This window comes from Salvelinus namaycush, chromosome 27 (assembly GCF_016432855.1).
Source record: "Salvelinus namaycush isolate Seneca chromosome 27, SaNama_1.0, whole genome shotgun sequence".
Taxonomy (NCBI): Eukaryota; Metazoa; Chordata; class Actinopteri; order Salmoniformes; family Salmonidae; genus Salvelinus; species Salvelinus namaycush.
The window spans coordinates 1,990,898-2,012,358 of record NC_052333.1 but is presented as its reverse complement, the minus strand read 5'-3'; the positions used below and the strand labels follow the sequence as shown (position 1 = coordinate 2,012,358).

General features: G+C 47.8%; 1 protein-coding gene across 1 annotated transcript in view; it reads left to right on the top strand.

Annotated features, from left to right (window-relative positions):
• Positions 1 to 21,461, top strand: part of trit1 (tRNA isopentenyltransferase 1) — a 53,806-nt gene that overhangs the window by 17,117 nt on the left and 15,228 nt on the right. Inside the window, exons 2-7 of the mRNA XM_038965796.1 lie at positions 6,468 to 6,608; positions 12,935 to 13,033; positions 13,551 to 13,705; positions 17,182 to 17,324; positions 18,110 to 18,221; positions 20,201 to 20,313. Coding sequence (XP_038821724.1) covers positions 6,468 to 6,608; positions 12,935 to 13,033; positions 13,551 to 13,705; positions 17,182 to 17,324; positions 18,110 to 18,221; positions 20,201 to 20,313 — 763 coding nt within the window. The remainder of the gene's footprint in view (positions 1 to 6,467; positions 6,609 to 12,934; positions 13,034 to 13,550; positions 13,706 to 17,181; positions 17,325 to 18,109; positions 18,222 to 20,200; positions 20,314 to 21,461) is intronic.

Here is a 21,461-nt window from a genome sequence, read left to right as displayed (position 1 = left end):
TTTTCCCATAGCCCCCCCCCATAGCGGGAGACGTCGATCAGGACGTGAATGTAGTGAGCCTGAAGAGAGAGACTACGGACATGAATGTGTAGTGAGCCTGAAGAGAGAGACTACAGGACATGAATGTGTAGTGAGCCTGAAGAGAGAGACTACAGGACATGAATGTGTAGTGAGCCTGAAGAGAGAGACTACAGACATGAATGTGTAGTGAGCCTAAGAGAGAGACTACAGGACATGAATGTGTAGTGAGCCTGAAGAGAGAGACTACAGGACATGAATGTGTAGTGAGCCTGAAGAGAGAGACTACAGGACATGAATGTGTAGTGAGCCTGAAGAGAGAGACTACAGGACATGAATGTGTAGTGAGCCTGAAGAGACTACAGGACATGAATGTGTAGTGAGCCTGAAGAGACTACAGGACATGAATGTGTAGTGAGCCTGAAGAGACTACAGGACATGAATGTGTAGTGAGCCTGAGAGAAGGCTACAGGACATGAATGTGTAGTGAGCCTGAAGAGAGAGACTACAGGAAATGAATGTGTAGTGAGCCTGAAGAGACTACAGGACATGAATGTGTAGTGAGCCTGAAGAGAGAGACTACAGGACATGAATGTGTAGGACATGAATGTGTAGTGAGCCTGAAGAGACTACAGGACATGAATGTGTAGTGAGCCTGAAGAGACTACAGGACATGAATGTGTAGTGAGCCTGAAGAGACTACATGACATGAATGTGTAGTGAGCCTGAAGAGACACAGGACGTGAATGTGTAGTGAGCCTGAAGAGACTACAGACGTGAATGTGTAGTGAGCCTGAAGAGACTACATGAAATGAATGTGTAGTGAGCCTGAAGAGACTACAGGAATGAATGTGTAGTGAGCCTGAGAGAACTACAGGACGTGAATGTGTAGTGAGCCTGAAGAGACTACAGGACGTGAATGTGTAGTGAGCCTGAAGAGACTACAGGACATGAATGTGTAGTGAGCCTGAAGAGACTACAGGACGTGAATGTGTAGTGAGCCTGAAGAGAGAGACTACAGGACATGAATGTGTAGGGAGCCTGAAGAGAGAGACTACAGGACATGAATGTGTAGTGAGCCTGAAGAGAGAGACTACAGGACATGAATGTGTAGTGAGCCTGAAGAGAGAGACTACAGGACATGAATGTGTAGTGAGCCTGAAGAGACTACAGGACATGAATGTGTAGTGAGCCTGAAGAGAGAGACTACAGGACATGATGTGTAGTGAGCCTGAGAGAGAGACTACAGGACATGAATGTGTAGTGAGCCTGAAGAGAGAGACTACAGGACGGAATGTGTAGTGAGCCTGAGAGAGAGACTACAGGACATGAATGTGTAGTGAGCCTGAAGAGACTACAGGACATGAATGTGTAGTGAGCCTGAAGAGACTACAGGACATGAATGTGTAGTGAGCCTGAAGAGACTACAGGACATGAATGTGTAGTGAGCCTGAAGAGACTACAGGACGTGAATGTGTAGTGAGCCTGAAGAGACTACAGGACATGAATGTGTAGTGAGCCTGAAGAGAGAGACTACAGGACATGAATGTGTAGTGAGCCTGAAGAGAGAGACTACAGGACATGAATGTGTAGTGAGCCGGGAGGACTACAGGACATGAATGTGTAGTGAGCCTGAAGAGACTACAGGACAGAAGTGTAGTGGAGCCTGAAGAGAGAGACTACAGGACATGAATGTGTAGTGAGCCTGAAGAGAGAGACTACAGGACATGAATGTGTAGTGAGCCTGAAGAGAGAGAGACTACAGGACATGAATGTGTAGTGAGCTGAAGAGAGAGACTACAGGAATGAATGTGTAGTGAGCCTGAAGAGAGAGACTACAGGACATGAATGTGTAGTGAGCCTGAAGAGAGAGACTACAAGGACATGAATGTGTAGTGAGGACTGAAGAGACTACAGGACATGAATGTGTAGTGAGCCTGAGAGACTACAGGACATGAATGTGTAGTGAGCCTGAAGAGACTACAGACATGAATGTGTAGTGAGCCTGAAGGAGAGACTACAGGACATGAATGTGTGTAGTGAGCCTGAAGAGACTACAGAATGAATGTTGTAGTGAGCCTGAGAGAGACTAAGGACATGAGCGATGAATGTGTAGTGAGCTGAGAGACTACAGGACATGAATGTGTAGTGAGCCTGAAGAGACTACATGACATGAATGTGTAGTGAGCCTGAAGAGACTACAGGACGTGAATGTGTAGTGAGCCTGAAGAGACTACATGACGTGAATGTGTAGTGAGCCTGAAGAGACTACATGACATGAATGTGTAGTGAGCCTGAAGAGACTACAGGACATGAATGTGTAGTGAGCCTGAAGAGACTACATGACGTGAATGTGTAGTGAGCCTGAAGAGACTACATGACGTGAATGTGTAGTGAGCCTGAAGAGACTACATGACGTGAATGTATAGTGAGCCTGAAGAGACTAGGACAGGAATGTGTAGTGAGCCTGAAGAGAGAGACCAGGACGTGAATGTGTAGTGAGCCTGAGAGAGAGACTACAGGACGTGAATGTGTAGTGAGCCTGAAGAGATAGTACTAAGGACAGAATGTGTAGTGAGCCTGAAGAGAGAGACTACAGGACATGAATGTGTTAGTGAGCCTGAAGAGAGAGACTACAGGACGTGATGTGTAGTGAGCCTGAAGAGAGAGACTACAGGACATGAATGTGTAGTGAGCCTGAAGAGAGAGACTACAGGACATGAATGTGTAGGGCCTGAAGAGACTACAGGACATGAATGTGTAGTGAGCCTGAAGAGAGAGACTACAGGACATGAATGTGTAGTGAGCCTGAAGAGAGAGACTACAGGACATGAATGTGTAGTGAGCCTGAAGAGAGAGACTACAGGACGTGAATGTGTAGTGAGCCTGAAGAGAGAGACTACAGGACATGAATGTGTAGTGAGACTGAAGAGACTACAGGACATGAATGTGTAGTGAGCCTGAAGAGAGAGACTACAGGACATGAATGTGTAGTGAGCCTGAAGAGACTACAGGACATGAATTTGTAGTGAGCCTGAAGAGAGAGACTACAGGACATGAATGTGTAGTGAGCCTGAAGAGAGAGACTACAGGACATGAATGTGTAGTGAGACTGAAGAGACTACAGGACATGAATGTGTAGTGAGCCTGAAGAGACTACAGGACATGAATGTGTAGTGAGCCTGAAGAGACTACAGGACATGAATGTGTAGTGAGCCTGAAGAGACTACAGGACGTGAATGTGTAGTGAGCCTGAAGAGACTACAGGACATGAATGTGTAGTGAGCCTGAAGAGACTACAGGACATGAATGTGTAGTGAGCCTGAAGAGACTACAGGACATGAATGTGTAGTGAGACTGAAGAGACTACAGGACATGAATGTGTAGTGAGCCTGAAGAGACTACAGGACATGAATGTGTAGTGAGCCTGAGAGAGAGACTACAGGACATGAATGTGTAGTGAGCTGAAGAGAGAGACTACAGGACGTGAATGTGTAGTGAGCCTGAAGAGAGAGACTACAGGACGTGAATGTGTAGTGAGCCTGAAGAGACTACAGGACATGAATGTGTAGTGAGCCTGAAGAGAGAGACTACAGGATGTGAATGTGTAGTGAGCCTGAAGAGAGACTACAGGACGTGAATGTGTAGTGAGCCTGAAGAGAGAGACTACAGGACGTGAATGTGTAGTGAGCCTGAAGAGAGAGACTACAGGACGTGAATGTGTAGTGAGCCTGAAGAGACTACATGACGTGAATGTGTAGTGAGCCTGAAGAGACTACATGACATGAATGTGTAGTGAGCCTGAAGAGACTACAGGACATGAATGTGTAGTGAGCCTGAAGAGACTACATGACGTGAATGTGTAGTGAGCCTGAAGAGACTACATGACGTGAATGTGTAGTGAGCCTGAAGAGACTACATGACGTGAATGTGTAGTGAGCCTGAAGAGACTACAGGACATGAATGTGTAGTGAGCCTGAAGAGAGAGACTACAGGACGTGAATGTGTAGTGAGCCTGAAGAGAGAGACTACAGGACGTGAATGTGTAGTGAGCCTGAAGAGAGAGACTACAGGACATGAATGTGTAGTGAGCCTGAAGAGAGAGACTACAGGACATGAATGTGTAGTGAGCCTGAAGAGAGAGACTACAGGACGTGAATGTGTAGTGAGCCTGAAGAGAGAGACTACAGGACATGAATGTGTAGTGAGCCTGAAGAGAGAGACTACAGGACATGAATGTGTAGGAGCCTGAGAGACTACAGGACATGAATGTGTAGTGAGCCTGAAGAGAGAGACTACAGGACATGAATGTGTAGTGAGCCTGAAGAGAGAGACTACAGGACATGAATGTGTAGTGAGCCTGAAGAGAGAGCTCAGGACGTGAATGTGTAGTAGCCTGAAGAGAGAGACTACAGGACATGAATGTGTAGTGAGCCTGAAGAGAGAGACTACAGGACATGAATGTTTAGTGAGCCTGAAGAGAGAGACTACAGGACATGAATGTGTAGTGAGCCTGAAGAGGACTACAGACATGAACTGTAGGAGACTGAAGATACGGAATGAAGTGTAGTGAGCCTGAGAGAGAGACTACAGGACATGAATGTGTAGTGAGCCTGAAGAGAGAGGACTACAGGACATGAATGTGTAGTGAGCCTGAAGAGACTACAGGACCAGAATGTGTAGTGAGCGCTGAAGAGACTACAGGACATGAATGTGTGTGAGCCTGAAGAGACTACAGGACATGAATGTGTAGTGAGCCTGAAGAGAGACTACAGGACATGAATGTGTAGTGAGCTGAAGAGAGAGACTACAGAACGTGAATGTGTAGTGAGCCTGAAGAGACTACAGGACGTGAATGTGTAGTGAGCCTGAAGAGACTACAGGACATGAATGTGTAGTGAGCCTGAAGAGAAGAGACTACAGGAGTGAATGTGTAGTGAGCCTGAAGAGAGACTACAGGACGAATGGTAGTGAGCCGAAGAGAGAGACTACAGGACGTGAATGTGTAGTGAGCCTGAAGAGAGAGACTACAGGACGATGTGTAGTGAGCCTGAAGAGAGAGACTACAGGACATGAATGTGTAGTGAGCCTGAAGAGAGAGACTACAGGACATGAATGTGTAGTGAGCCTGAAGAGAGAGACTACAGGACATGAATGTGTAGTGAGCCTGAAGAGACTACAGGACATGAATGTGTAGTGAGCCTGAAGAGAGAGACTACAGGACATGAATGTGTAGTGAGCCTGAAGAGACTACAGGACATGAATGTGTAGTGAGCCTGAAGAGACTACAGGACATGAATGTGTAGTGAGCCTGAAGAGAGAGACTACAGGACATGAATGTGTAGTGAGCCTGAAGAGACTACAGGACGTGAATGTGTAGTGAGCCTGAAGAGAGAGACTACAGGACATGAATGTGTAGTGAGCCTGAAGAGAGAAACTACAGGACATGAATGTGTAGTGAGCCTGAAGAGAGAGACTACAGGACATGAATGTGTAGTGAGCCTGAAGAGACTACAGGACATGAATGTGTAGTGAGCCTGAAGAGAGAGACTACAGGACATGAATGTGTAGTGAGCCTGAAGAGAGAGACTACAGGACGTGAATGTGTAGTGAGCCTGAAGAGACTACAGGACATGAATGTGTAGTGAGCCTGAAGAGAGAGACTACAGGACATGAATGTGTAGTGAGCCTGAAGAGAGAGACTACAGGACATGAATGTGTAGTGGCCGAAGAGAGAGACTACAGGTCATGACTGTGTAGTGAGCCGAAGAGAGAGACTACAGGACATGAAGTGTAGTGAGCCTGAAGAGAGGACTACAGGACATGAATGTGTAGTGAGCCTGAAGAGAGAGCTACAGGACATGAATGTGTAGTGAGCCTGAAGAGACTACAGGACATGAATGTGTAGTGAGCCTAAAAAAGAGACTACAGGACATGAATGTGTAGTGAGCCTGAAGAGAGAGACTACAGGACGTGAATGTGTAGTGAGCCTGAAGAGACTACAGGACATGAATGTGTAGTGAGCCTGAAGAGAGAGACTACAGGACATGAATGTGTAGTGAGCCTGAAGAGAGAGACTACAGGACATGAATGTGTAGTGAGCCTGAAGAGAGAGACTACAGAACGTGAATGTGTAGTGAGCCTGAAGAGACTACAGGACGTGAATGTGTAGTGAGCCTGAAGAGAGAGACTACAGGACGTGAATGTGTAGTGAGCCTGAAGAGACTACAGGACGTGAATGTGTGCTTAGCTCAGTGACTGTTCTGTTATCCAACGGTGTCCGTGGGTCTGCTTAGCTCAGTGACTGTTCTGTTATTGGCTACTGTGTCTAACTCACTCTACATTGTTTTGTGTTAATTGTGGTTCGATTGGTCCCTGAAGCACATTTTATTGTAACTTCTCTGCCTTGTCGATCTTGACATCTGATTGGTTCTCTCTGTCTTCCTCAGGTGTATCGTGGGCTGGACATCATAACCAATAAGGTGACGGCGGAGGAGCGTGCCCAGTGCAGTCATCACATGATCGGCTTTGTGGATCCCCTGGTCAGCAGCTACACTGTGGTAGACTTCAGGAACAAGGCCCTGGCTCTCATATCCTTTATGATTGTACTTCCTGTATGGGTGAGACATGTAGACCACAGAAATAAATCTACACGTGTTATTCAATCATTGCACCCACATTGCTCGCGCACGTCAACGAGCGTCTGCGTAGCCAGGCGCTAAAATAAAACTTGGTTCTATTTGTGGCACTTGACGCGCTGCAAGTCCCGCCTCCTCCATCTCCTCATTGGTTTTTAGGAGCATATACCCACGTGGGTGATTGAAAGCTGAACTGAGGTCCACACTCCAGTCCAGTTGGTGGTGGTAATGCACCTTAAAGTTGGTTTCCAACCACCATATAAAGTCCATAGAAGAAGACGCCTGAAGGAGGAGAGATTTATAGAAACGAATGTTTACCCTGTTATCTGTGGATTAATTGTCGGAGTAGAGGACCTTATGCCTTTAAAATAACAACCCGACGTTTATCTCCCAGGACAAATTAGCAACAGCTAGCTAGCTAAATAGGACAAATTAGTTAGCAACAGCAAGATAGCTAGCTAAATAGGACAAATTAGCTAGTAACAGCTAGCTAGCTAAATTGCCATAAACGTTTAATGCTTTTCGACCGGCCCCCTAATGAATATAGTTGGTTCAGAGTTTGTTTTGATATTTCAACCTGTGTGTCCTGATCATCTGGTGTGGGGGGGGGACAAAAATCAACATGCAAACGATGGCGCACGCGGGCAGTCTGGTCAGCATGTTAGACGCACGCACACGCATAGGTTACTTAACACTGGTCACTTCAATAATGTTAACATACCAATAAATAAGACACAAATCATTTTTTATTTTATTTTTTAAAGCCACCCAATGAACCCTCCACAACCCGTGTACAGCATCAGTTCTCTATGTTTGATAAAGTAGTATGACACTGCGGCTTGGAGTATTGCATCTCCATACTATGTAAATTATTCCCTGTGAATCTGGTGATCACATCCGGCCGTGATTGGCCGTGATTGGGCGTCCCATAGGGCACTGCACAATTGGCCCAGCGTCGTCCGGGTTTGGCCGGGGGTAGGCGTGGATGTTTTGGAGTCAGATAACTCTGAGGACGTTGGGGGAAAAATATCTTATGTATTGAGTAGACTGATTTCCCATTTCATTGATCCCCAATCCTTAGCTAAAGCTGTACATTGCAATATGAATGTCAACACACACAATAGGCTGACTGGGGAGGTGATTTCACAGTCAGTCCCGCGATAAGAGCTACAATGCTAATATTTGCGTAAACTCTTCACAGTTGTGTTCTGTGGGTGTCTCCTAGTAGACTGATACCCCATTTCATTGCTTCACATGCCAACCTTGTTTAACATTATCTAGTCTAAATATGACATGATTCCACCGATTGTAACCTTTTGCATCACTTTCAAAGAGGTACTTTTATTTTGATGGCAAACTGCAAATTCCACTATTGTGCCTAATCCTTATTGTTGCTAGCTTCACAACACATAACGTGCTTCTACACCTGCATTGCTTGCTGTTTGGGGTTTTAGGCTGGGTTTCTGTACAGCACTTCGAGATATTAGCTGATGTACGAAGGGCTATATAAAATAAACTTGATTGATAACCCGGTCCGGTCGAGCCTCACTAGCCAGATGAAGCTAGCTGGCTGCTTATAACGTTAGCTTTGGGCAACAGGGTTAAGTAGCTGGCTGCTTATAACGTTAGCTTTGGGCAACAGGGTTAAGTAGCTGGTGCTTATAACAGTTAGCTTTGGGCAACAGGGTTAAGTAGCTGGTGCTTATAACGTTAGCTTTGGGCAACAGGGTTAAGAGCTGGCTGCTTATAACGTTGCTTTGGGCAACAGAGTTAAGTAGCTGGCTGCTTATAACGTTAGCTTTGGGCAACAGGGTTTAGTAGCTGGCTGCTTATAACGTTAGCTTTGGGCAACAGGGTTAAGTAGCTGGCTGCTTATAACGTTAGCTTTGGGCAACAGGGTTTAGTAGCTGGCTGCTTATAACGTTAGCTTTGGGCAACAGGGTTTAGTAGCTGGCTGCTTATAACGTTAGCTTTGGGCAACAGGGTTAAGTAGCTGGCTGCTTATAACGTTAGCTTTGGGCAACAGGGTTAAGTAGCTGGCTGCTTATAACGTTAGCTTTGGGCAACAGGGTTTAGTAGCTGGCTGCTTATAACGTTAGCTTTGGGCAACAGGGTTAAGTAGCTGGCTGCTTATAACGTTAGCTTTGGGCAACAGGGTTAAGTAGCTGGCTGCTTATAACGTTAGCTTTGGGCAACAGGGTTAACCTTTTCTCAATAGGGGGTGCTGTTTTCACTTTGTAAAAATTTCGTTCCCAAATTAAACTGCCTCGTACTCAATTCTTGCTCGTACAATATGCATATTATTATTACTATTGGATAGAAAACACTCTCTAGTTTCTAAAACCGTTTGAATTATATCTGTGAGTAAAACAGAACTCAAGTTGGAGCAAACTTCCTGTCAGGAAGTGAGAAATCTGAAATCAGGCTGTCTGTTCTAGGGTCAGTTTATTAATTTGCATGTCTTCTATTGGTCGACATGCACTGCATACGCCTTCCCCTAGATGTTAAGTAGCTGGCTAGCTATTTATTTTCATGAACTGAAGTTCAATTTCAACAGTCGAACAACAAGTGGAAACCTAGCTAATACTTACAAGGATTCCTAAATCATTGCTAAGAATAATGACAATGACTCCAGTTTCTACTGGTCATTGTTTTCAGGCTGGTTGTATTGGTGCTAGCTAGGTAATACCAAGCTCAAGCTAAAGCTAGCTAGCCCAGAAGTTGCGGTCGAACAATTTATACTTTATTACCAACGCGGTATTGTAAACACATCGTTTGTGGCCGGTGTTTGCAGACTTTTTTTGTTTTTTGTGGTACAGCTTTGTCAGTGCTACTGATAGTAGTGGAAATTCAGATCACACACCAATAGAACTGTGTTATACGACGTGTAAAAATTAAAAGCTCATTTAACGAGTCAAATGGTGTTATTTGGTTTGCATATTTTTTGACATGCAAAGACCCAAACGGTCTCTCTCTTCAGGCTCCATTCACGTGAAGCTTAAAGCAGCGACGCTACTACTGTGTAACTCCGGTAGGGCAACATCTGAACAATAGCGCACTTGGTAACGTTTAGTGTGTACCGGTGCTCGACCAGTCGGCGAAAACCAACATCACCCACGACAGAGAACGGTTGATTGTCAAGGGTAATGAATATCCATTATCTTGGCTTTTTTGAGTTGTCTCTCTGAAAATGTTCTTACTCTTTCAAATGACTTGTTTGACTGCACCGCAGATCCACACAGCCGATCCACACAGCCGATCCACACAGCAGATCCACACCGCGGATGTTTGTGGGCTAGGTTAGGAATGCTGTGTGGCGCAACATTTTACGGGCCTAATACATTTATTTCAATTGACTGATTTCCTCATATGAACTGTAACTCAGTAAAATCGTTGAAATGGTTGTGTTTTATATTTTTGTTCAGTTTACATTCATTTATATTCAAAGCCCTCGTTCTGAAGGGTCTTAATTTCTTGTTATTTTTTGTTGTTGTGTGTTGTAATACATTTTTTATGTTGTATTGTTATTCTGTTGTTCTGCGGCTAGATATTGCTGCATTGTTGGGGCTAGAAACAAGCATTTCGCTGCTCTTGCGATAACATCTGCGACACGGTAATCGACCAATAAACGCTTTGATTTGACACACTCTCTCTTCTTCTTCCCCTCTCCTCTCCTCTCCTCTCCTCTCCTCTCCTCACACATATATACAGCATATGTTTTACTCTCTTTGTAAAAATACTATTTTCACTAAGCCTAAAATAGCCTTTGTCCTCGTGGGGATGTGGAAAATGAATTTTCATTGTTTTACTGTCCTTATGGGGATTTCTGCTGCAAACGAGGATTGTGTATACACACACACACACACACACACACTAGTGCAGCACAGTAGCTTCAGCTGTAGTGACTAATGATAGTATCAGTGCAGCCCTTGTGTGTCGGTGAAGAGAAAGAGAGACGGGGGAGAGGGAGAGAGGGGGAGGGGGAGAGAGAGACGGAGGGAGGGGGGAGAGGGACGGGGAGAGAGAGACGGTGGGAGGGGGAGAGATGGGGGGAGGGGAAGGGAGAAATGGGGAGAGGGAGACGGGGGAGAGACAGAGGGACGGGGGGAGAGAGAGACGGTGGGAGGGGGAGAGACGGGGGGAGGGGAAGGGAGAGAGACGGTGGAGAGAGAGACGGAGGGGGGGAGAGGGACGGGGGGGAGGGGGAGAGAGAGAGACGGTTGGAGAGGGACAGGGGGAGGGGGAGAGACGGGGGGAGGGTGGGAAGGACAGACGGTGGGCGCAACGGGGAGTGAGATCTAATAGAGGGAGTGAAAGAAGGTATGGAGAGAGAGAAGGTATGGAGAGAGGTAGTTAAAATGTAGAGAGAAAGTTGGAGGGTATAATGGAATGGAGGAGGTGTAGAGAGTAAAAGAGAGAGATGAGAAAAACATACTATCATGACCGGTCATTGTCTCTCCGTTTAGCATGCTGCTATAACATGCTGCTCTCTGTCTCTCTCTGTCTGTCTCTCTCTCTCTCTCTGTCTCTCTCTCTCTCTCTGTCTCTCTCTGTCTCTCTCTGTCTCTCTGTGTCTCTCTGTGTCTCTCTGTCTCTCTCTGTCTCTCTCTGTCTCTCTCTCTCTCTCTCTCTCTCTCTCTCTCTCTCTCTCTCTCTCGGTGTGTCTGTCTCTCTCTCTCTCCCCTACTCTCTCTCCCCCCGAATTTCTTCTTTCCATCCATCTGTCTCTCTTTCTCTCCCACAGGCTCATATTCCCCCTCCCTTATCTCCTCTTCCCCCTCCCTTATCTCCTCTTCTCCCCATCTCTCTCTCACTCCTTAGAGGGGGAGGTGAGTGAAGATAGCTGATGGGCCTTAACTGCGAGGGAGAGGGAGGGAGGGACTTCCTATGAGCCTATCATCAGCTCTCTGATCACTAGTCTTGTATACTTTGTAAATCAGTATATATAGTTCATATACCCCCCCAAACACACGTTTACCTTCATAATCAAATCAAATTTTATTCGTCACATGTGCCGAATGCAACAGGTGTAGACCTTAGAGTGAAACGCTTACTTACAAGTCCTTAAATAAATAACTGCATTGTTTGTTTTCTCCTAAATTTTGTGGTTTCCAATTGGTATATTAGTCCTGTCTCATCGCTGCAACTCCCGTACGGACTTGGGAGAGGTCGAAGGTCGAGAGCCGTGCGTCCTCCGAAACCCAACCAAGCCGCACTGCTTCTTGACACAATGCCCGCTTAACCCAGAAGACAGCCGCACCAATGTGTCGGAGGAAACACCGTACACCTGGCGACCGTGTCAGCGTGCACTGCGCCCTTCGCAGGAGTCGCTAGAGCACGATGGGACAAGGATATCCCTACCGGCCAAACCCTCTCCTAACCCGGACGACGCTGGGCCAATTGTGCGCCGCCCCATGAGTCTCCCGGTAGCGGCCGGCTACGACGGAGCCTGGACTCAAACCCAGAATCTCTAGTGGCACAGCTAGCACTGCGATGCAATGCCTTAGACCACTGCGCCACTCGGGAGGCCCTAACAATGCAGTTTTAAGAAAGATAAGAACTGCCTAAATTTGTCGGGGCATGGAGTCTACAAGGTGTCAAGCGTTCCACAGAGATGCTGGCCCATGTTGACTCCAATGCTTCCCACAGGTGTGGCACGTTGGCTCGATGTTCTTTTGGGTGGTGGACCATTCTTTATACACACAGGAAACTGTTGGGTAAAAAAAACAACTGCACCGTTGCAGTTCTTGACACATTCAAAACGGTGTGCTTGTCGCCTATAAATATCATACCCCCGCGGAAAATGCTAACCTCTCCTGCTATTTTGATGGTAAGGGGTTAGCATGTCTTGGTGGTATGATATAAAATGCTAACCTCCCCTGTTATTGTCATGGTGAGAGGTTAGCATGTCTTGGGGGTATGATATACAATGCTAACCTCCCCTGTTATTGTAATGGTGTGAGGTTAGCATGTCTTGGGGGTATGATATAAAATGCTAACCTCCCCTGTTATTGTAATGGTGTGAGGTTAGCATGTCTTGGGGGTATGATATAAAATGCTAACCTCCCCTGTTATTGTAATGGTGAGAGGTTAGCATGTCTTGGAGGTATGATATTTCTGTGTTTTTAACGTTCTCACTCATTATTCACAATTCATTCAGGGTTATCATGGTAGTATCCACATTAATGAAGGGTTTAGAAACATTATATTCTTATTTAAAGTGTGTGTATGTGTAATTTATTTATTAGGGTAAATCAGTGTTTCCTTAACCAGCCCACATAGAGGACGTGTACAGCAGAGAGAAGCTGCCTATCATAGTAGGAGGAACTAACTACTACATAGAATCACTGCTGTGGAGAGTACTGCTGGATGAAGGGGTAAGAACCACACTCCTCGCCCCTAACTCACCCTCCTCACCCCTCCTTACCCCTAACTCACCCCTCCTTACTCCTTATTCACCCCTACATCAGTCATTGCTGTGGAGAGTACTGGGTATACAGGGGTAAGAAGTAACTTCCCCGTAACTTCTCCCCTAACTCACCCCTGACTCACCCCTAACTCACCCCCTCCTTACCCCTAACTCACCCCTCCTTACCCCTAACTCACACCTACATCAGTCATTGCTGTGGAGAGTACTGGGTATACAGGGGTAAGAAGTAACCTCTCCGTAACTAATCACCATTTCGCTCTTTCTCCCTTCAAAATATGGGAAGATAATGAGAAGAGCACCTGATGATGCAATTTAATGTCAACTCACTTTATAATTTTTTTCTCGTTCCATTTCTCTCTACTTCTCTCTCCGGCCTCTCTTTTCATTTCTCTCTCTCTTTTGCTCCGCTCTCGTTCTCTCTCCTCCTCGTTCTCTCCTCCTCCTCCTCGTTCTCTCTCTCTCAGCAGGAGAATGAAGGAGAGGGGAAGAAAGGCGGGTCTCTTGATAGGAAGGCGGAGCTGGAGAAACTGGGCGGGGCTGAGCTCCACAGGAGACTGACCGAGGTCGATCCTGAAATGGCCTCCGTGCTGCATCCTCACGACACGCGCAAGATCGCCAGGTAGGCGTGCTGTGTTAAAAACAGGCTGTACTGCGTGTTAAACAGGTAGGCTGTACTGCGTGTCAGCCAGGTAGGCTGTACTGCGTGTCAGCCAGGTAGGCTGTACTGCGTGTCAGCCAGGTAGGCTGTACTGCGTGTTAAACAGGTAGGCTGTACTGCGTGTCAGCCAGGTAGGCTGTACTGCGTGTCAGCCAGGTAGGCTGTACTGCGTGTCAGCCAGGTAGGCTGTACTGCGTGTTAAACAGGTAGGCTGTACTGCGTGTTAAACAGGTAGGATGTACTGCGTGTTAAACAGGTAGGCTGTACTGCGTGTTAAACAGGTAGGATGTACTGCGTGTTAAACATGTAGGCTGTACTGCGTGTTAAACAGGTAGGCTGTACTGCGTGTTAAACAGGTAGGCTGTACTGCGTGTTAAACAGGTAGGCTGTACTGCGTGTTAAACAGGTAGGCTGTACTGCGTGTTAAACAGGTAGGCTGTACTGCGTGTTAAACAGGTAGGATGTACTGCGTGTTAAACAGGTAGGCTGTACTGCGTGTTAAACAGGTAGGATGTACTGCGTGTTAAACAGGTAGGATGTACTGCGTGTTAAACAGGTAGGATGTACTGCGTGTTAAACAGAATGGGTGGTATATTATTGACACTCAGTTCCACATCACTTATTCATGCCTGCGTGCACTGTGTGCTGTGAAGAGACAAACCTAACCCGACACAAACTGTTTCCTCCTGTCATTTCCTGTCAGTAGAGGAACAGTGTGACATCACACACACACACACACACACACACACACACACACACACTAGAGGAGGGGCACCCTGCGACCCAATCCTCAATCTCACAGGTTCTAGACAGGCTGTTCTGACATACTGTACGTGTGTGTGTCATTAAAACACCATCCTGTCAATGAGCTGAGAGGTTGCTGAGTTTACTGGGCACAGAGTAGACACCTCCCCAAGCCGTCACGCCAGCCCCAAGCCGTCACGCCAGCCCCAAGCCGTCACGTCATCTGACAGAGTAGACACCAGCCCTGACCAATCACATCATCTGATGACGCAGAATAGACGCCAGCCCCAACCATCGCGTCTGCCCCAACCATCGCGTCTGCCCCAACCATCGCGTCTGCCCCAACCATCACGTCTGCCCCAACCATCACCTAATGACACAGTAGACATCAGCCCGACCCATCATGTCATCTAATGACGCAGAATAGACACCAGCCCCGACCCATCACGTCATCTAATGACGCAGAATAGACACCAGCCCCGACCCATCACATCATCTAATGACGCAGAATAGACACCAGCCCGACCCATCACGTCATCTAATGACGCACGGTGGCCACCAGCCCGACCCATCACGTCATCTAATGACGCACGGTGGCCACCAGCCCGACCCATCACGTCATCTAATGACGCACGGTGGCCACCAGCCCGACCCATCACGTCATCTAATGACGCACGGTGGCCACCAGCCCGACCCATCACGTCATCTAATGACGCACGGTGGCCACCAGCCCGACCCATCACGTCGTCTAAGGACGCAGAATAGACACCGGCCCCGACCCATCACGTCATTTAATGACACAGGGTAGACACCAGCCCTGACCCATCACGTCATCTAACGGTGCAGAATAGACACCAGCCCCGACCCATCACGTCATTTAATGACCACAGGGTAGACACCAGCCCTGACCCATCACATCATTTAATGACACAGGGTAGACACCAGCCCTGACCCATCACATCATCTAATGACACAGGGTAGACACCAGCCCCGACCCGTCACATTTGCCCCAACCCATCACATTTGCCCCAACCATCACATTTGCCCCAACCCATCACGTCATCTAATGACGCAGGGTCGACACCAGTCTCGACCCATCACATCATCTAATGACACAGAGTAGACACCAGCCCCGACCCATCACATCATCTAATGGTGAAGAATAGACACCAGCCCCGACCCATCACGTCATCTAATGGTGAAGAATAGACACCAGCCCCGACCCATCACGTCATCTAATGACAGAGTAGACGCCGGCCCCGACCCATCACGTCATCTAATGACAGAGTAGACACCAGCCCGACCCATCACGTCATCTAATGACAGAGTAGACACCAGCCCCGACCCATCACGTCATCTAATGACAGAGTAGACACCAGCCCCGACCCATCACGTCATCTAATGACAGAGTAGACACCAGCCCCGACCCATCACGTCATCTAATGACAGAGTAGACACCAGCCCCGACCCATCACGTCATCTAATGACAGAGTAGACACCAGCCCGACCCATCACGTCATCTAATGACAGAGTAGACACCTGCCCCGACCCATCACGTCATCTAATGACAGAGTAGACGCCTGCCCCGACCCATCACGTCATCTAATGACAGAGTAGACGCCTGCCCCGACCCATCACGTCATCTAATGACAGAGTAGACGCCTGCCCCGACCCATCACGTCATCTAATGACAGAGTAGACGCCTGCCCCGACCCATCACGTCATCTAATGACAGAGTAGACACCAGCCCGACCCATCACGTCATCTAATGACAGAGTAGACACCAGCCCCGACCCATCACGTCATCTAATGACAGAGTAGACACCAGCCCGACCCATCACGTCATCTAATGACAGAGTAGACACCTGCCCCGACCCATCACGTCATCTAATGACAGAGTAGACGCCTGCCCCGACCCATCACGTCATCTAATGACAGAGTAGACACCAGCCCCGACCCATCACGTCATCTAATGACAGAGTAGACACCAGCCCGACCCATCACGTCATCTAATGACAGAGTAGACACCTGCCCCGACCCATCACGTCATCTAATGACAGAGTAGACACCTGCCCCGACCCATCACGTCATCTAATGACAGAGTAGACACCTGCCCCGACCCATCACGTCATCTAATGACAGAGTAGACGCCTGCCCCGACCCATCACGTCATCTAATGACAGAGTAGACACCAGCCCCGACCCATCACGTCATCTAATGACAGAGTAGACACCAGCCCGACCCATCACGTCATCTAATGACAGAGTAGACACCTGCCCCGACCCATCACGTCATCTAATGACAGAGTAGACGCCTGCCCCGACCCATCACGTCATCTAATGACAGAGTAGACGCCTGCCCCGACCCATCACGTCATCTAATGACAGAGTAGACACCAGCCCGACCCATCACGTCATCTAATGACAGAGTAGACACCAGCCCCGACCCATCACGTCATCTAATGACAGAGTAGACACCGGCCCGACCCATCACGTCATCTAATGACAGGGTAGACACCAGCCCCGACCCATCACGTCATCTAATGACAGAGTAGACACCAGCTCCGACCCATCACATCTAATGTCAAGAATTCTGTTTTTTTCTTCATTTTATTTGTACCTCCATGTCCTCTTGTGTTCATCTGTGAAAGAGGGTGGGACTCTCACTGTGTCCTGTTTGATTGACACCTCTAGGAGCCTACAGGTGCATGCGGAAACAGGCGTGCCTCACAGCCATTGGTTGGAGGAGCAGAGAGGGCAGGAGGGGGGAGATGTACTGGGGGGGCCACTGAGGTACCCAGACCCCTGTATCTTCTGGTTACATGCTGACATGGAGTGTAAGGAACACCTCCCCCTTTTTCTCTTTACCCCAAAGTGTCTCAAATTGATTGCTTATCTCAATAAAGTTACTTTCAGATGATTAGGACACAAAGTGCAAAATATGCTAAGATAGGGGATATTCACTTGCATTGGGTTTTGGACACAAACGCTAATAAGTTAGCATTTGTAGACAGTGGCCAAAATCATAGCTTGGGTTGCTGTATTGCCTTGGGTTGCTGTATTGCCTTGGGATGCTGTATTGCTTTGGGATGCTGTATTGCCTTGGGATGCTGTATTGCCTTGGGATGCTGTATTGCCTCGGGATGCTGTATTGCCTCGGGATGCTGTATTGCCTCGGGATGCTGTATTGCCTCGGGATGCTGTATTGCCTCGGGATGCTGTATTGCCTCGGGATGCTGTATTGCCTCGGGATGCTGTATTGCCTCGGGATGCTGTATTGCCTCGGGTTGCTGTATTGCCTCGGGTTGCTGTATTGCCTCGGGATGCTGTATTGCCTCGGGATGCTGTATTGCCTCGGGATGCTGTATTGCCTCGGGATGCTGTATTGCCTCGGGATGCTGTATTGCCTCGGGATGCTGTATTGCCTCGGGATGCTGTATTGCCTCGGGTTGCTGTATTGCCTCGGGTTGCTGTATTGCCTCGGGATGCTGTATTGCCTCGGGATGCTGTATTGCCTCGGGATGCTGTATTGCCTTGGGATGCTTACAGGGTTAGGAAACCAATATGTACGTGTCTAATTTGGGTGCGCTACCCTTTAACCACGTCTCCACATTTTCTTTAGCCATAGATGAGCGCTTGGACAGGCGTGTGGATGAGATGCTGTTGACAGGCCTGATAGACGAGCTCCGAGATTTCCACCTGAGATTCAACCAGCAGAAGATTCAGGACCAGAGGTGGGTGTGGTTGTGTCTGTTCAAAACAACATAAAGGGCTGGGTTGTGTTGCCATGGGGTCAGATTACGCTGCGTAGGGCTGTTCTATCAGCCACTTATTGATTGGTCATTGATTGTGTGAGTCTCTTAGGTGTGGTCACAGGGAATTGATGGCATATTGCCTTAGGACACTGCTCTACCCACCGTCTCCCTCCTTCAGTCACCGCCCCCCCTTTGACTGCGGTCACCCACCTGCAAGGTCAATCCTCGTACACCGACCCCTCCCCCCCTTCTTTGACTGCAGTCACCCACCTGCAAGGTCAATCCTCGTACACCGACCCCTCCCCCCTTCTTTGACTGCAGTCACCCACCTGCAAGGTCAATCCTCGTACACCGACCCCTCCCCCCCTTCTTTGACTGCAGTCACCAATCTGCAAGGTCAATCCTCGTACACCGACCCCCCTCCCCCCTGCTCCCTCATATCTCTCTTCTCTACTTCCCCTCACGTGTCCTCTCTTTTCTCTCTCCATATCCCCTCCATACTTCTCCCTCTTCTCTACTGATGCACATCATCTCTCTCTCGAGGGGGAGAGAGAGGGGGAGTTAGGGAGGGGAGGGGGAGTTAGGGAGGAGAGGGGGAGTTAGGGAGGGGAGGGGAGGGGGAGTTAGGGAGGGGAGGGGAGGGGGAGTTAGGGAGGGGAGGGGGAGTTAGGGAGGGGAGGGGGAGGGGGGAGTTGGGGAGAGAGTGGGAGGGGGGAGGAAGAGAGAGTGGGAGGGGAGGGGGGGAGGGAGAGAGAGTTATATTATGGAGCCAGTGTGAGTCAGCAGATTGACACAGCTCTAGGGTGCGGCTGCTGCACTCACTCACACCACCACTGGACTGCAATAACCTAGAGCCACAATGGCATCCGGTCAGAGCTGCAGTGGCATGCAGACTGGATTGTGCTAATACATTTAGAGATGGAAACTGAGCTCATATGATTGACACTCAATGAAACCACATTGCCTCCCCCTCTTTCTGTAGCTCTTGTTCACTCTCATCAATGATTTAGAAGGAGAAATAAGGCAGAAACTCCCTTTAGCCAATCCAATGCTTTTAAATCCGTCCATAGTAGCAGGCAAGCCATGTCTCTCCCTCTCTGTCATCGGGGCCAGCTGATGCTTTTCAATCATTCAGGGGTAGTGTACAAGTGTACACTTCGTGTAGAAAGGTATAGAATCAGAACACAACCAATGTCTCTCTCGTCAGGTCCAGGGGACAACGTCCCAACAGGCTTCATGTCTCTGTCCAGTCCAGCGGCACCATGAGACCCTCTGTGTCCGTCCGTCTCCTGTCTCTCTGTGTCTCCCGGCCTGACCCCTACTGTGGAGTGATAGGGAGGGATGGAGAGAGAGTGATGGATTAGAGATATAAGAAGGAGACCATGGCTGTCTAGTCGAGCTCAAGACTGTGTGACATTGTTATTATTTTTGGAGGACTTGATGGCAGTGATATAATATGTAATGATTCTGCTATAATCATATGTTACTACTGTTCACTATAGTCACACGGGGGTATAGTCCCGTGTGGCTCAGTTGGTAGAGCATGGCGCTTGCAACGCCAGGGTTGTGGGTTCATTCCCCACGGGGGGACCAGGATGAATATGTATGAACTTTCCAATTTGTAAGTCGCGCTGGATAAGAGCGTCTGCTAAATGACTTAAATGTAAAATGTTCACCACTTCCTCCCTCTCTCTCACCCCCTTGCTCACTGTCTCCTTATCGCCTTCTCGCTCTCTCCTCTCACTCCTCCTCTCACTCCTCCTCTCTCCTCTCACTCCTCCTCTCACTCCTCCTCTCTCCTCTCACTCCTCCTCTCTCCTCTCACTCCTCTCCTTCTCTCTCTCTCTCTCTCTCGCTCCTTCTCTCTCTCTCTCTCGCTCCTTCTCTCTCTCTCTCTCGCTCCTTCTCTCTCTCTCTGTCTCTCTCTCTCTCTCTGTCTCTCTGTCTCTCTGTGTCAGTCAGGACTACCAGCATGGTATATTCCAGTCTATAGGTTTTAAGGAGTTCCATGAGTACCTGACCTGTCCTGATGAGACGACACAGGAGGTCCGAGAGACACTCCGGAACCAAGGTGTGTGTGTACCAGGGTTAGGAAGATGTGGCGCCGTACATTTGACCGGAAGCATTTTAAATTTACCAGAAATTTACCAGACGCATAAACATTTATTCCCTAATCTGATTAGGGAATCCAGCCACGTTTCTCAGTATGACAGAAATCACATTTTTAGTTTTTTGATAATTCATTTTAACATACAACCAGGATGCAACATCATGTGTCATTCTTATCGAATTATAATTATATAGCCTAATTATCTTACTCATGTTTATGCAGAAATAAATCAAATCATTGCTTTGGCCACAGAGGATCATTGAGCTTCTTTAAAAAACTAAACTAAACGGTGGATTGTTTTATATCACATAGCCTACAGTCAGAAGGACCCGCAATTTGGGCAGCGCTCGCTGCAAATACCAAATAGAGGATTGTCGAGTTGCAACTGTCAGTGAAAATCAGAGCGATCCAGCCAGGCATATCGCAATATTTAAAAATACAATCACGGGGAGAAACTGTTTCGAAAGCAAATTTTGCTGTTAAGAGCAGACAATGAAAAGACTTCAATCTGTCTTTTAGTTATCAGAATTCTTAATTAAGCGACCCAGTAACCATATTGGCTCCAAGGGGGGGAGCATCGGCCATGTTTCTGCTGAGTCTGCATATTTCACTGTCTTATCATTGGGTCAGTGACACTTTTAGTTCGTTTTTTTGAACAGTAATTTCCTCCTCCAGGTTAGACGTCATGTTGTATTTGTGTTCTCATAGGGCTAACATATGGATAAGACATCATTTTTATTGATCTGTGTGTGTCAGCAGAGTAGGCTACTCTGTCATTTGTGTCGTATTTAAAAAAGATTCTGCTAATGTCTCCAGTCATATTAAGTGTTAATGTCTCCAGTCATATTAAGTGTTAATGTCTCCAGTCATGTCTCCAGTCATGTCTCCAGTCATGTCTCCAGTCATGTCTCCAGTCATGTCTCCAGTCATGTCTCCAGTCATGTCTCCAGTCATGTCTCCAGTCATGTCTCCAGTCATGTTAATGTCTCCAGTCATGTCTCCAGTCATGTCTCCAGTCATGTCTCCAGTCATGTCTCCAGTCATGTCTCCAGTCATGTTAATGTCTCCAGTCATGTCTCCAGTCATGTTAATGTCTCCAGTCATGTCTC